At 33.6% G+C, this 16,858-nt stretch overlaps 1 protein-coding gene across 10 annotated transcripts in view; it reads left to right on the top strand.

Moving 5' to 3' along the window:
• Positions 1-16,858, top strand: part of NBEA (neurobeachin) — a 726,466-nt gene that overhangs the window by 154,619 nt on the left and 554,989 nt on the right. For 9 of the 10 annotated variants that reach the window (XM_070049020.1, XM_070049018.1, XM_051831739.2 and 6 more), the window contains exon 11: positions 13,002-13,110. In XM_070049020.1, coding sequence (XP_069905121.1) covers positions 13,002-13,110 — 109 coding nt within the window. Of the gene's footprint in view, positions 1-10,767; positions 10,874-13,001; positions 13,111-16,858 lie in introns of all 10 variants that reach the window. The other variant, XM_070049023.1, reaches the window with a different exon arrangement.

Below are 16,858 nucleotides of genomic sequence, written 5' to 3'. Positions count from 1 at the left end.
ATATAGGGACACTGAGTAAGAGTAATGTAACCCAGGATAGCATAGGGTTTTATATTTTCCAGGCATTCTATTTTGCTTTTAGGAATGGTGTTGAGGCTGTACCTTGTTCTAATGTAGAGATTGAAAAAGCCTGCATTAATGTTGCAGCCAAAGCTACCAGTGCAGACAGATGCTAATAAGCTTCTGTGAAATTGAGGAAAAAAGTGTAATAAAAACTGGGTATAGTTTGTTCTCATCAGTCTGCCTTAGTATATCCTAAATAATTGGTAACACATTTAATACAGCCAATACAGGAGTGTTGACAGATCTCCTTTATGTCAGGGTTAAGTCCCTTTGGCTTCCTGGTTCTTGGTGATAGCCTGCCAGTTGTTATGGGAGCTGACCTATTGTAATACAACCCAGTTTCCACTGTTAGTCATAGATATCCATGAGTAATTGTAGCTATTCATAATCATCGTGAAATAATTTGATCTAGGAGCATTGTAGGTATTCTTTATTTAGGAAAACACTGAGAAATTTTGTGTTTCCAGTCTGAGTCAAGTATACTGGATTATTTGATATGAAAGATAAATAAATATTAGATACTGTATTGTTAAGGGTGGGATAGTAGAACAAAACTCTGAAATACAAGTAGTGTACAGGTTTTATTATTTTTCTTTAGCTTTTTTAGGATAGGCTATGTTATACAAATTAACCCTGAAATCTTAATGGTTTGCTACAATAAAAATTTATGTAGTCCTCAAGTGACCAGTATAGTTCAGAGAGAGCTGGGATTTTAGGTCACACCATCATATATCTGAGTATCCAGCATTCATTAAGGAAGGAAAGAGAGAGACTGGATAATAGTGCATAGAGTTTTCACCATTGTAGGCTATACAAGACTTCTGTCCTTATCTCTGCTGATGTAGTTGCAAAAATAACAGTAAGGTAGCTGGGAAATGTAGTCACACAAGACTATGACATAATAATTATTAATAAATGACATTGCTTCTGGTATATTTGGTTTCTTTGCTTTTAAAATTGGCAAATTGCAGTAGTTTTTGATCAGATTTTACTATTCTTTGCTGTAAAAGGGTGTGAAGAATATTTTGGATGTGGTAGCATAGTAGTATTAAACATGATTCCAGCTGGTGGTATACCATCTGCCAAATATCTGGGCATATTGAATAAATATGTGCCATCAGCATGCTGAGATCAAAAAGTGGGGACCTAGAAGGAACTGAGGGAGCATTAGGTCCTCTTATTTTGGGACATTGTTTAAGTCAGTAAGAGTTAAAATTTTGAATTCCAATTCTGGGTAAGATGAAGTGGGCTTACTCTATTCTGATTCTTCTTATCAATGTAAGAATAAAACCCAACATGGAAAGACGCCATGGAGTAGCTATTTAAGAGTTCAGAAAGTAGCAACAGGTTGGTTGAACAAGACTAGCAGAATTTGAAGTCTTTTTGAACTGTTGGTGTGTTCACTGTAAGTTTTTTACCTCTAGTAAATCCTAGTATAAATGAAATTCACTGGAAACTGATAACTGTTGATTTTAATATCTCTCTGACCTCTGTTGCTGGCCCTGGTTGTGGAAAGAGTTATAAAATTGCTGAATTGCCCAGAGGCAAGAGGTTTGGGGATGTAACATGTTGTTTGAGATGTTTTTTAAAAAGATATAAGGGAGCAACAAGTTATTACTAGTTAGTTGATATGTTTGGTATTAGTATTTTGAGATCCATCATTGCTTCCCAAAACCTGACTTGATAAGGATTACTCTAAGGAGCTTTTAAATACAGATTCCTGAAGTTTACCCTGGAGAAACTATGTCTAAAATGGGCCATTATTTTAAAGCTCTCCAGTGTTCTAATAGCCAGGTTTGGAAAACCCTGTTCAAAAAACAGTGGTGTGAGAATAGGCAACAAAATAAAAGTTAACTGGACATCTCTTTGTGGTAGATTTTTCTTTCTTTTTTTTTTTTTTTTTTTTTTTTTTTTTGGACAGGCAGAGTGGACAGTGAGAGAGACAGAGAGAAGGGTCTTCCTTTTCAATTGGTTCACCCCCCAGTGGCTGCTGTGGCCGGTGCACCGCGCTGATCCAAAGCCAGGAGCCAGGTGCTTCTCCTGGTCTCCCATGTGGGTGCAGGGCCCAAGGACTTGGGCCATCCTCCACTGCACTCCCAGGCCATAGCAGAGAGCTGGACTGGAAGAGGAGCAACCGGGACAGAATCCAGCGCCCCGACTGGGACAAAAACCCAGGGTGCCGGTGCCGCAGGCAGAGGATTAGCCTATTGAGCCGCGGCGCCGGCTGTGGTAGATTTTTTAAAATTTAAATTAGTACCAGGTTTCACAGAACTTATTCAAGGTACATGGAGGAATAATGAAGATTGAGGCTATTGCTCATGTCCATTGTTGTTTTTCATACATCTTTAAAAATTTGCATTTCTAGGACTTAGTATTGTTGATCATAAACACAGCTAAAGGACATGTCCCTGAATTACATGATTATATATATTTACTGTAAAATTTTTACTTTGTTGATATAAATTTTTGTAGAAATAAGCAATGAAATACTGCTTTCATCTTTTCAAATGGTATTTTTCAAGGCAGTGTCCTCTTGCCTTTAAGGTAGGAGGGAGTAAATATTCACTCTGCCTGTTTCCACAAGAATTAACATAAAGTCACGAACATTTAAAAATCTCAATTTTTACTTATTTACTGTGCAGTATAGCTGTGAACAAGTAATATAGATTTACTTTTCTCATGTTCAAATGCCCTGATCACCCTACCTCACAGGGTTGTTGTGGGGATAAATAAAACTTGTATGGAAGGAAAAAAAAAGTGCACAGCAGAGCTTCAGGATCAGAAATCATCAGGGACATCACAGAAAGGGAAAAAATTGGAACAGAACTATTTAAATTTTTATGATGCCAGTCATGTGCTTCAGATGCATAGATGTAATCCAGATTATTCTAACCATAAATAAGGTAAGAAAATGAAACAAAAGTCATACAGTTTAGAAAGAAAAAATAGTACTGTCCTTTTTCAGAGATTGTCTCCATAAAAAATTCTCAGGGAATTAACATAACACATGAAACTCTAGTATTAATAAACAAATTTGCCAAGGTTAAAAATACAAAGTTCTTCAACAAAAATATATTTATCTGTATTAATGTTGTATAATAGGAAACCACGTTTAAATGTACCATTTTTAGTAACCTCAAAATATGAAAATATTTGTATGTAAATTTAAAAAATATACGGACTATGTACTGAACAGTACAAGTCACTAATGAAAGAAAAAAAGACCTGAATAGAGGGCTATGTTGTGTTCATGGATGGTAAGACTCAATGTAGTAAAGGTGTCATTGTATTGTATATAAATGTAACTCCATCCTAGTCAAAATCCTAGTTGAGTAAGTTCACTGATATGGAAAATGTGATAGTTAAATTTATATGGAAAGGCAAAGTAACATAGCTAAAATAATTCTGAAGAAGAATAAAATTGAAGGAATTATATTTACCTGGCCTTAAGACTTATTATAAATCTATAATAATAAAAATATTGTTATATTAGCAGAATGGTAAGAACATATTTTATAATGGAGCAGAATCTGTAGTCTAGAAATAATCCCACACATATGTGGGATATTGATTTTTGGCAATATTCTGAAAGCAGTACATTGGAGACAGAATTGTAATGTGAATAATGAGCATTGACCCAATCCAGATGTTATAGAAAATTGACTCTGAAGTAAACAGTTAAGTATAAATATAAAGCATAAACTTTGAGGAAACATATGAAGAAACATTTGTAAATTTGGCTAGGCAAAGCCTTTGTAAACATAATACAAGTATGTATAGAAGAAAAAGAATTAGTAAATTTGGTTTTACTTCATCAAACAAATAGTTTTACTCTGCAGAAGATGTAATGAAAAGGCATGTGCAGTGTGGGAAGATAATAGCAAATCTCATACTTGACAAAGAACTTATGTCAAGCACATTCATCCCTCAATAGAAAGAAAACAAAATGGTTGATTAACAGGTTCAAAATTATAGTACAGTTAAGAATTTCTAACAGAAGAGTGAGTATAGATTATAATAATGTACTCTATATTTGCCTAAAGAAAAAAAACAAGTAATTTGGAATGTTTTCATCATAAAGAAATGTTAAATATTTGAGGAGACAAATGTGTTTGCTCTGATTGGATATTATACAATGGATACATTTATAAAAGCATCACATGGTACCTCATAACATGCATAACTTATAAACTCAGCTAAAATTTTTAAAATAAATGAGTGAAAGATAAATAGGCATTTAATAAAGAAACTATAAATTATATCAGAATAGCTCATGAGAAGATGTTCACAGTTATTAGATCAATAGGGAAATATGTTGAAACCATTATGTGATACTACTCTCCAAACTGAATGCCTGGGATTTAAAAAATATATATGATGCACCAACTGATAGATGTGTAGCACAGCTAATTAGAACACATTAATGATTACTGGTTGGATTGCTAAACGGTACAGCCACTATAGGATATAATTTGGCAGTATAAGTTTTAATGTATACTTAAATATATAATTTACCCTTTCTACTCCATTGTATTTATGAGAAAATGAAAACTGTGTTTACACACTCACAAAAATGTATTATGTATTTTTCCTATGCACTGTATAGCAAAACCACATAGTACTAGAAGTTAATCTGTTCCCACAGCCAGCATCTTTTTTTTTTTTTTTTTTTGACAGGCAGAGTGGACAGTGAGAGAGAGACAGAGAGAAAGGTCTTCCTTTGCCATTGGTTCACCCTCCAATGGCCGCCGCGGCCGGCGCGATGCGGCCGGCGCACTGCGCTGATCCAATGGCAGGAGCCAGGAGCCAGGTGCTTTTCCTGGTCTCCCATGGGGTGCAGGGCCCAAGCACCTGGGCCATCCTCCACTGCACTCCCGGGCCACAGCAGAGAGCTGGCCTGGAAGAGGGGCAACCGGGACAGAATCCGGCGCCCCGACTGGGACTAGAACCCGGTGTGCCGGCGCCGCTAGGCGGAGGATTAGCCTAGTGAGCCGCGGCGCCGGCTCCACAGCCAGCATCTTATTGTATGGGGAAATGTTGGAATCATTCCCACTGAGATCCAGAACCAGGCATGGATGCCCACTCCCACCATTGTATTTAATATAATCCTGGAAGTTTTAGCCAGAACCATTAGGCAAGAAAAAGAAATCAAAGGGATACCAATTGGAAAGGAGGAAGTCAAACTATCTCGTTTTGTAGGTGACATGATTCTATATATAGGGGATTCAAAAGACAACACTGAGGGACTATTGGAACTCATACAAGAGTTTTTGTAGCAGAATATAAAATTAACACACAAAAATCAATAGCCTTTTTATATACAGACAGTATCACGGCTGAGAACTTCTAAGATCAATCCCAATCATAATTGCTACAAAAATAATTAAATATGCTGGAATAAATTTAACTAAGGATGTCAAAAATCTCTAAGCTGAAAATCACGAAACATTAAAGGAAGAAATAGGAGAAGACACAAAAACATGAAAGAATCTTCCATGTTCCTGGATTAGAAGAATCAATATTATCAAAGTGTCCACACTACTGAAAGCAATTCACAGATTCAATGTGATTCCAATCAGAATAGCAAGGTCATTCTTATCAGATCTAGAAAGTAAGATACTAAAATTCATATGGAAACATAAGAGACCCAAAAAGTTAAAGCAATCTTATACAACAAAAACAAAGCTGAAGACATCACAATACCAGTTTCAAGATACACTGCAGGGTAGTTGTCATCAAAACAGCCTGGTGGAGCCAGTGCTGTGGCATAGGAGGTGATGCTGCTGCCTACAGTGATAGCATCACAAATGGGTACTGGTTTGAGTCCCAGTTTCTCCACTTCTGCTCCAGCTCCCTGCTAATGTGCCTGGGAAAGCAACAGAAGATGACCCAAGCACTTAGACCGCTGCCACCAATGTTGGAAACATAAGAAACTCCAGGCTCTTGGCTTGGGATTGGCTCAGCGCCAGCTGTTGTAGCCATTTTGGAAGTGAACCAGCAGATGGAAGACATCTCCCTCCCTCCCTCCCTCCCTCCCTCCCTCCCTCCCTCTCTCTCCCTGACTCTGACTCTGTAACTCTGCATTTCAAATGAATTAATAAATCTTTAAAAAATAACCAGCCTGGTACTGGCACACAAACAGATGAGTAGACCAATGGAAAAGAATAGAAACTACAGAAATCAATCCGTGCATCTACAACCAGTTTATTTTTGACAGAGGAGCTAAAATCAATCCCTGGAGCAAGGACAGTCTCTTCAACCAATGGTGCTGGGAAAACTGGATCACCACGTGCAGAAGTATGAAACCAGACTCCTACCTTACAACTTATACCAAAATCCACTCAAAATGGATACTATCAAATTACTAGAGAACATTGGAGAAACTCTGAAAGACATTGGCATAGGTGAAGACTTTAAGGAAAGGACCCCAGAAGCACAGGCAAGCAAATCCAAAATTGACAATTGGGATTACATCAAGCTGAGATTCTTCTGCACTGCAAAGGAAACACTTAGCAAAGTGAAGAGGCACCTGACAGAGTGGAAGAAAATATTTGCAAACCATGCAACTGATAAAGGATTAATATACAGAATCTATAAAGAACATAAGAAATTCAACAACAACAAAGCAAACAACAGAGTAAGAAGTGGGCAAAGGACTTGATCAGGCATTTTTTAAGAGAGGAAAATTAAATGGCCAACAGACACTCAAAAAAATGCTCAAGGTCACTAGCCATCAGGGAAATGCAGATCAAAACCACAATGAAGCATCATCTTACCCCAGTTAGAATGGCTGCCATACAGAAATCAGCAAACAGCACATGCTGGTGAGGATGTAGGGGAAAAGATACCTCAATCCATCTTTGGTGGGAATTTAAACTGGTGCATCCACTGTGGAAGACTGTATAGAGATACCTCAGAAATATGAATATAAACTTACCATATGATTCAGCCATCCCCCTCTGGTAATTTACCTAAATGTAAAAAAAAAAAAAATCAGCCTATGAAAGTTATCTGAACCCCTCCATGTTCACTGCAGCCCAATTCAAGATCAACCAATATGTCCATCAACTAATGACTGGATAAAGAAATTATGGTATGTATACATTATGGAGTAGTACTCAGCTGTATAAAAAAAAAAAAAAGAAATGTGTTTGTTTTGCAACAAAATGGATCATACTGGAATCCATTATACTTAGTGAAATAAGCCAGTGTTAAAAAGATAGGTATCATTTGTTTTCCCTGACCTGGGCTAACCTAATAGAGTTACTTAAAACGTAGAGTATTAGACTAAAATGGACATTTTGAGATTCAATGATTGTTACAAGCCCTTATCTCTACTGTTGAGGAACAGTGTTTTTTTTTTTTTTTTTTCCTTCATACTATTTGTTGACACCTTTACTTAGTGTAGGGTTAACCTTATGAGTAAAAAGTATATTGAAGATAGATCTTTGTGAAAATTAAGAGTGGGAATGGGAGAGGGAGGAGGAAGAATGGCTGGAACATGGGTGGGATGGAGGTTACGGTGGGAAGTGTGACTGTGTTCCTACATCTGTATATATGAAACTTGTATACTTTAAATAAAATTTTAAAAAAATCTTTCATGTTTTATGTCCATGTGCCTCATTTGCACTACTAGTCTTTCAGTTTGGAGCCATGGTTAAGTAAACAGTTGCTTAAATACAACATCTACACTATCTTGACTGTCTAATAACCAAGTTAGTTACCAAGTGACTAATGGGTGGGTAATGTGTACAGGACGGATATGTTGGACATAAGGATGTTTTCCATACTGGCAGGGTGGACCTAGTGGTGTAAGATTTCATCACACTATTCAGAATACATAGTATAAGACTTATGAATTATTTATTTCTAGAATTTTCTAGCTAATGCTTTCTAACTAGAGTTGACCACAGGTAATTAAAACTGTGGAAATGAAGCCATAAGTAAGAGAGAGCTCTGAATCAGTTAGCATTCTTAGAATGGCAAACTGAAGGGAAAAAAAATATCTGTGTTTATCAATTAATGGTAATTTAATAATATAATTAATTAAAATAATAAAAACTTAACACAAGTATCAAATACCTGTTTCTGTTTTTAGAGTAATTGCATGCTTTCCTGTTTATTTTCTTGTGTTTGACAATTTCATCATTTCTGTGGTATGCTATTAATTCTCCTTTTGTCTGATAGACTGAGGATTTGGCTGAAGGATTAGCCATTTGACTTTCCTGCCATGACATTTTTGACCTTGATGGATGTTATTGTATGCATAAATAGCTAAGATCATCTCTATGTAATTACAATATACTTCTGTTATTTTTTTTTTCTTTCCAGTTTTGAATTTCTAAGGTTCTCTTTCAGTTTGGAAATTCCATCAGTACATTTCTAAAATATTCATTCTTCCATAGTTACAGTGGTGGCTTCTGGTTGCAGCATGTCCAAGACGTTGTTGTAAAGGGATTAGGACACATAGTGCATTGTAAGAGATGATGTATCTCAGATGGGTTAAACTGTAAAAACATTAGGCTTTGAAAGTTCTTTTATATTTGACAGTTTTTGGTAAAGGCTGTTTTGTTTTAAAACTATGTAAATTCTGTTAGATACTATGTACCATTATATTACAACATATTATAGGATTTTAGAATTAATTTTTTTAAGTGTACAATTTTAAATTTGGTTTCTTTTCAACAACATGACATGTTTCAGTCTCAACTTTTTAGATTTGGATTTTTTGCTATTTTTTCAGAAATAAAGTAGGCACTTAAAACATAAAGAGAAAATTTATTACAAAACAAAGGAAGACATAAATACTACAACTTAATTTTTAATAGGTTCTATAGAGTGTATTATTAAATATCTATGAAAATGGTGGCAAATCGGTGTATAGTTGTGGCTGCCTGTTTATTATATTGAAAAAAAAAAAAAGACATTACTGAGGAGAGATTTCATTGCCAAGGGAAGGCTAAGTGATTTTATGTGTTATTCTTTATTCCATCTGTCCTTATATTTTATTGTGTTGCATTTCACTGTTTTTCTTTTTTGACTCCACAGATAAATGTATCTTACCTACTTTGGCTTATAGTTCCTCTTAATGTCTGCATTGATGAGTGTTGACAGTGTGGGTGTCAAAATTTTTATCGCATACTTAGTCAGTGGTCTTTAAGATGGCAAATTCAGGAGCATTTTGTTTAAAAGTAACTGTTAAATGTGCCTGCAATGAGAAAGCTTGGGTTTAGACTTTGTAATTTTGAACTGTGAGAAGTTAATTCTTCTTAATTGTGAGTTTTTTTTTTTTTTTGTCATCAGACATTGTCTTGAATATGCATTTGAGTTGATTTCATTTAGTTTTGTTCCATCCATCTAGGAAGGTTTTATAGTGAGATAAATACTATGGAAACTCTAGAATTAGATATTTTATATAATTTTAATATTTTAAAATATTTCAGTGTATTTTAATACTAAAATAGGCTGGTTTCGAGGTTAAACCTTCTGAAAATGGTCAAAAGAGTTTCCCCATTTTACTGATATCTTAAATCTTAATTGGAAGTTAACTACTTCTGAATTTTTACTGACAATTACTTTCCCTACCATGTTTCTCAAGAGATTGATGACTTCCTTTTAAAGTGGGAGGAAGTATTAGATCTCAGGGGGAATCTTTAATTTTTCCAGAAGCTAGTTTGATTCTTATTAATAGAAAATGTTTACTTTAAAAGTCAACGCTAGTTATGGTAATTTGCTTGTTTTAATATAAAGCAAATTGAATATCCAGTTTTTGTCTTCTAAGTGCTGCCTTTGAACTGAACTTAGGTTATACTGTATATTCATTCTTATTTCAGTTAAAACTAGATTTATCTTTATGATACATTGCATCTCTAAATAATAGTATTATCTCAGAAATAATAAAATTTTAGGATCCTATTACATGAAAATTTTACATTGGCTTTTTTAAAAAAATTAAATATATAAAATAGATAAAGTTATAGTAAAATATCAAAACATTCTTGTAAATTTTAATGAAATAAAATGTAGTATATATACTTTCATTAGAAACAATTAGTTCTATTTGTTCATAATCAATATATATTATCGGTATTTGGGGCCAAGACTGTTGTGGTATATCTTAATGTGAAATAGGAAGCACTGGAGACATTATGAATATGCTAAGTTATTTTAGTATTTTTATAGTGTTTCATTATTTCCCTAAGTTCTAGCCCTTTCAAAAATGATATTTGAAATAAATATCATTTCCAAGTGTAATTGAAGCTTATTAAGAATTGGCAGGTAGTAATTATTTTGAAAAGAAAAACCATAATACCTGTAGATTTTCCATGTCCTTTTCCTTAAAAGGAGACAGAATAGATAAACCCTTAACTATTCCTGAAATAGAATTGCTTCTTACAGAACATGATATGTTATAGTACTATCTGTTGAAAAGTTTAGCAGTTTTATATAATGATTAATAATCAGCATACTTTTTGTCTTTTAAATAAAATATTCCTCTAAAAATCTATTCCTTGGTTGCTATACTTTTCAAGAGAATTTTCTATATTGTGTATATTAGGTTTGGCTGTCACAGATACTTGCTTTTTGCTTTATCCTATAAACCTAGATCCTCTACAGATGAACTGATGTGTTCTAGACAGGAAGTGGTATGTAGGAGATATAGGAATGGGCTGAAGTATCCTTTATATTTGCCTTTGTATCTAGGGGAGTTGGAAATAGGCAAGAATGGAGAGAAATTTTGTATGGCAGTACACAGAATTTTGCAAGTTTATTGTGAGCCCTGCAGCAATCCGATGCATTTTAGTTACTGGTAAGTTTGTTAAATTATGTTTGAAAATGTACCTCTTCGAAGATGGCCATCTATTTACTATTACGTCCACCATGTCAAATATACTTTATTTTAAAGACTTTTTAAACACTTTTTTTTAAAGATGTGGTATTACTATTGCATTGAGTTTTAGGTGTAAAGTAATTGATCAGTGAATGACTTTTAAATTGTTGTCATGGTTAATACTGAAGAGAAGTTACTTTTTTGAACAGCGGTCATATGTTAAGATTTTATAATTTAATAAAATTAATAGTTCCATTTTTGTAATAGAACTAGCCATTGTTTAGAGGTCTGAATTAATTCATTAGATATTTCAGAATCAGTAGTTCTTGTGACATGAAAGAATTTAAAAACTGGTGTCCTTATAATTTTATGTGGTTCTGCATTAGAGGGTGATTTATTGTAAGAAATACTTTGTTGCATTTTTTTTATGGACCATAGGGACCATTGTGAGACATGTATAGTCTTTGTTTTTGGCAGTGCTGATGTTTAGGAATCCACTTCCTCCCTAAATCACTAACTTGGGTGTAGGTAAGAATTCCATGAACAGATTAGGAAATTGGGTAATCTGTGACTGGTATTTTTCTTTAGTAATTTCAAACATTTAGGCAGAATTGTTATATGTAATATACTACTTAAGCAGTTATTTGTGAAGTGAACTTGGCTTTGATTCAGTTAATTTAAAATGGACTAGATTGCTTAATAGCTGTACTTCTTTAGAGAATTACTTTAAAAATTCCCAAGGGATTCTTCAGTGTTTTGTGTTTTTCTTGTAAATATCTACCTTTGACTTAAGGACAGAGTAAAAGAATATTATTGGTTTGTAATGTTAATTTATTTCTTTGTGTTTTAAAGATGTAGATCCAGTTAAAATAATAGAATCATAATTTCCTGTAATGAAGTACTTTATTTCCTGATACTGTGTACTTTCAGCTGACATTATGTATTCAGTCTATCAATTTTAATAATGCTAATGATAGTTTTGCTATTAATTCTTAGGAGAACAGTTCTGACTTGAACAGAAATATCTTCAGTATCAGAGAAATGTGTTGTCAATCATTTTGAAACCATAAGAGTTAGACTAATTCCGACTACAATAATTTAAGATTGCTTTTGGGCTTAAATAATTTTAAAATTTTCCTCATTACCAAATTTTCTTAATAACTTGTAATAATGAGTATGTCTACATTTAAAATATACTTGTATTTGTGGTTTTTCCCTTCTGACTATAACCAGGTAATTTAAGTTATATTAAAGACATTGTTAGTAGAGTTTAATTCCTAATAAAGATGATTTTTAGCAATTTATTGTATACTATAGTAATGATATACAATGAAGAAATATGTATTTCAGTTTTAGGGACTCTGTATTCATGTATCAGTGCTGTTGGTCAAATTTGTCACATGCAACTTCGTGCAGTAATACATTATCAAACATTAATTCAATGTGCTAATTGGTTTTCCTTTTGTTTCTTCATTCATTCATTCAACAGCCATGTCAAGTGTGTAATCTTTGGAACATATCTTTGTGTGCTTTTATGTGTCTGTGTATACACTAATTAATTGCCACTTTTCATTTCAATATTACACAAATCTTTTTTTTCCCCTGCTCTCATGAACTTTTTTGAGGGCATACTTGGATACAACTGACATGTTGCATATTTCTCTGGATTTTATTTCAGCAAAGTCTTTTTAAATAATAGGTCTAAATGAAACATTTTATTTAAAAAAAAGTTGTGTTCATCTAAAGCAGTATTAAATACATACTTAAAAATTCTCTAGAAAATGTTGTTATTCAAGAAATAATTATGAGAAGTTTTTATTATGAAAAATGACATACGTGTGTGTTTCTTATCTTAAATTTATTGAACAAATATATATATATATACACATTTATATACAGATAAACTTGCCATTTTATGGAGGAATAAAAAAACATGGTTATGGTTGAAAAGGGGGAAAACTTTTTATACTTGTGAGAAAATATATTGTATAATATAAGGTAAATTATGGTTGTTATCTTATTCATAATAAAATACTAGAGTGGAATACTATGTTTATAATAAACATTTAATGGTTGCATAATGAAATTATCTGTACTTTACATGCAGTGCTACTCTTTTGGCATTCCTGGTTGAACTACTTAAAAGCTCAGTAGCCATGCAAGAACAGATGCTGGGTGGAAAAGGCTTTTTAGTCATTGGCTACTTACTTGAAAAGGTAAGTGACATATATTAATGATTTCATTATGTATCTTTCAAAGTTGGACAACTAAGAATCACTAATTACATTTTGTTTCTCGTTTCCCTGTTCGACAGTTGGATAATCCTAATGTTTGCTCATTCACAAGCCATTATACATTTATACATAAGTACAGACATGAAATAAAAGTGGATAGTAAAAGTATAATTAGTGAAATAATCCAGAAATAGAAAAACCAACTGCATGTTCTCCTTTAATGGAAGCTAAAATTAAAATATGGGATATCATTTAATTGGAGTTAGAATTTAGAAAGAAAAAAAAAACTCAAAAAGACGGAAAGAAATACCTGTGTGTGCTGATATTGCTACAAATGTAGTTATGTGTAATCTTTGTCAAAATGCTACTGTAGTTTTAATGATCTGCGTTTATTTTAAGATTTATTGTTTATGGGTAAAATGGTTATCTTTACATTTGATTATTGTTTGTATAGCCCTTGCCTATATTCCTGCTGAAATAGTCTTTTTATTTATGACAGTCTTTATATTTAGTGAAATATTAGCCCTTGACTATAGTGGAAAAAGAAAGAGGGAGAGAGAGATGGCGAGAAAAAGAGACAAAGATAGAGAAAAAAAAATGAGAAAAGAAAGGAAAGAAAAAGAACTGGAGAGGGAGGAAGGAAGGGTGGGAGAATGATAGGGAAGGAGTGGGGATGAAGGGAATATCATTATATTGGAATTGTGTCAATGAACTACATTGAGTCTCATGTTAATATTACATTAACATGAACAAATAAAGTATCAGATGTTTAAATAGGAAAAAATATGGTGATATTTAGTTTAGGTGGATTTACTTTTTAGTTTTTGCTTTATTTTTAAATTATTTCAGATCCTTATTTTGTACTAACAGAAACATGATTTGATGCTCCTTGTTGCAGCTTTTTATATATTCAGATATCTCAAGTAGCTCCCTAAAATTAATATGTCATTTAAACAATTTAATTAGAATTAGATGGGCTTATTTTTTCCAATTTGTGTCATTTATGCCAGCCTCCTTTGCTAATGTTAAAACTGTACTCTTATGATAATAAATGCTGAAATTTAATTATGTTTCACAAGAGTTTACCTTTGTTACATAATTTCTTTAAATGTTAATGTGAGATTTCATGAATAATAGTATTATTTTTTCAAAGACATATCTGTCTCCCACAATTAGTACTGTCAAATCTCTTCTTATCAATTAACTCTTTAATTCTCAGCTTCTCTGAAAACCACTTGAGAAAAACAGATAAGCTATCAAATAAGAGGAATAAAATAATTTTTACCTTGGGGAATAAAACTGAGAAGACTTTTGGAAGTACCTGTCATTTCATCTTCAGTTGTTTAATATTTGAAATATGTATACCTGATCTTTGAAACAAGTGCTAATGTTTGTTTAATGATTGATGATTACGGGATGGTAGATTATCAGATAGATCCATCATTGGTATAATTTCTTTATTGAAGCTTTTTTTCTCCTGTAACATTAAGAACTTCATTAAGACCCAGTAGTTTATTTATTTTTTTAAGTTTTTTTAAATTTATTTTAAAGTCAGAGTTACACACAGAGAGGAGAGGCAAAGAGGGAGACTTTCCATCCTCTGGTTCATTCCCCAAATGACCACAATGGCCAGAGCTGAGCAAGTCCTAAGCCAGAAGCCAGGAGCTTCTTCCAGGTCTCCCACATGGGTGCAGGGGCCCAAGGACTTGGGCCATTTTCTGCTACTTTCTCAGGCCACAGCAGAGAGTTGGATCAGAATTAGAGCAGCCGGTACTCAAACTAGCGTCCATATGGGATGCCAGCACTGCAGGCAGCGCTTCACCTGCTATGCCAGAGCCCCTGCCCCAACTACTAGTTTATTTACTTAGAGGAGGAATGCTGTTTTCATACATTTAAAGTGTTTTGAATTATTTTTAGGAGTTATATGATATGCTGTATTCTGTATTAAGTAGATATTATGAAATGCCTTTGTTAGATTAATGAGTATGGCAGATGAATTTTCAGGATGCTTTTTCATCTGTGTACTGATTTTTCAGTATAATTATAAAGTCAGAATTCTTTTACACTTAAAACTTAAAGATATTGTTTAAAAATTTCAAAACAGAAAGATATATTTTCTTTTTCTTTCTCAAGAGTACTTGAATAGTTAACATCCTTTAAATTATACTGTCAATATAGTGGGTGCAAAGGCTGTCAAAAAGAAGGAAAATGGAATTAAAAGATAAATTTATTTTTCTGTAAATATTTTGAAATTTATTATTATAATACAAGTTTTCTTTGAACATTTGAATATTTCTTATTGTATCCCATTGGTGTATTAATTTGTATTTTTTCAGTATTTTGAATGAGGTTAAACATACACACTTATGTACATACAAACACACAGAACACACATATTTTACATTGTCTTGTTTCTCTTGAGAAATGCCTTGTTCATGGCCTTTACCAATTATCCTTATAAACCTTCAAGATACCCACAGGTAGGCAGCCTGTAATTTACATCTATGTCTCTAAGACTTTGCCTATTCTAGATTTTTCATGTAAGTGGACTCACTTAATTATTTTTATTTTATATATGGCTTATTTTGCTTTGTATAATTTTGCATAATCAAGATTTCAAGCTTCATCCATGTTATAGCAAATAGCAAAACTTTATTCCTTATGGTTGAATAATATTGCATGTTTATACTAGATTTTATCTATTAAAAACTCATAGCTTGGGCCGGCGCCGTAGCTCAATAGGCTAATCCTCCACCTTGCGGCGCCGGCACACCGGGTTCTAGTCCCGGTCGGGGTGCCGGATTCTGTCCCGGTTGCCCCTCTTCCAGGCCAGCTCTCTGCTATGGCCAGGGAGTGCAGTGGAGGATGGCCCAGGTGCTTGGGCCCTGCACCCCATGGGAGACCAGGAAAAGCACCTGGATCCTGGCTCCTGCCATCGGATCAGCACGGTTCGCCGGCTGCAGCGGCGGCCATTGGAGGGTGAACCAACGGCAAAAGGAAGACCTTTCTCTCTCTGTCTCTCTCTCTCACTGTCCACTCTGCCTGTCAAAAAAAAAAAAAAAAAAAAAAAAAAAAAAAAAAAAACAAACAAACTCATAGCTTGACAGACATTTGTCTTGTTTCTATCTTCTGGTTATTATGAACAGTGCTGTTATTAGTATTCATGTACAAGGTTTTTATTAACAATGGGTTTTCATTGCTCTTGAATGGATGCTACTAAGCAGTTCTGAGTTCTATGTTTAACCATATGAGGAACTGCCAGTGCTTCCCAAAATCCGTCAGTTTACATTCCTGCTAACAGAATTTGAGGGTTCCAATTTTTCCAATCCTTAATGCATTAATTTTGCCTATCTTTTTTGATCCTAGTCTTCTAGTAGATGTGAAATGGCATGTTTTTTAAAATATGCATTTCTGTGATGACTAACTATGTTGAATGCTTTTCATGTGCTTACTGCCTGTTTTCATGTGCATTTGGGGTATTTATTGATGTATCTTCTTTGGAAAAATGTCTTCACATATTTGCTCATTTAAAAAGATGAGATATTTATCTTTTGATAATTTAATTGAGGGATTTAAAAAAAATTTTAAAATATTTTTTATGTTATGCTTTCAAAGTTCCAATTTCAAATTTGTCATAGGTGTATAGAAACATAATTGGTATTTAAATTCAAGTGGTACATACAAATGTTGCTTTTCCTCTGTTAATTCTGGTAGTCTATAGATTTTTCAG

Source organism: Oryctolagus cuniculus, chromosome 9 (genome assembly GCF_964237555.1).
Source record: "Oryctolagus cuniculus chromosome 9, mOryCun1.1, whole genome shotgun sequence".
NCBI lineage: Eukaryota > Metazoa > Chordata > Mammalia > Lagomorpha > Leporidae > Oryctolagus > Oryctolagus cuniculus.
This window is presented reverse-complemented; position numbering and strand designations above follow the sequence as displayed.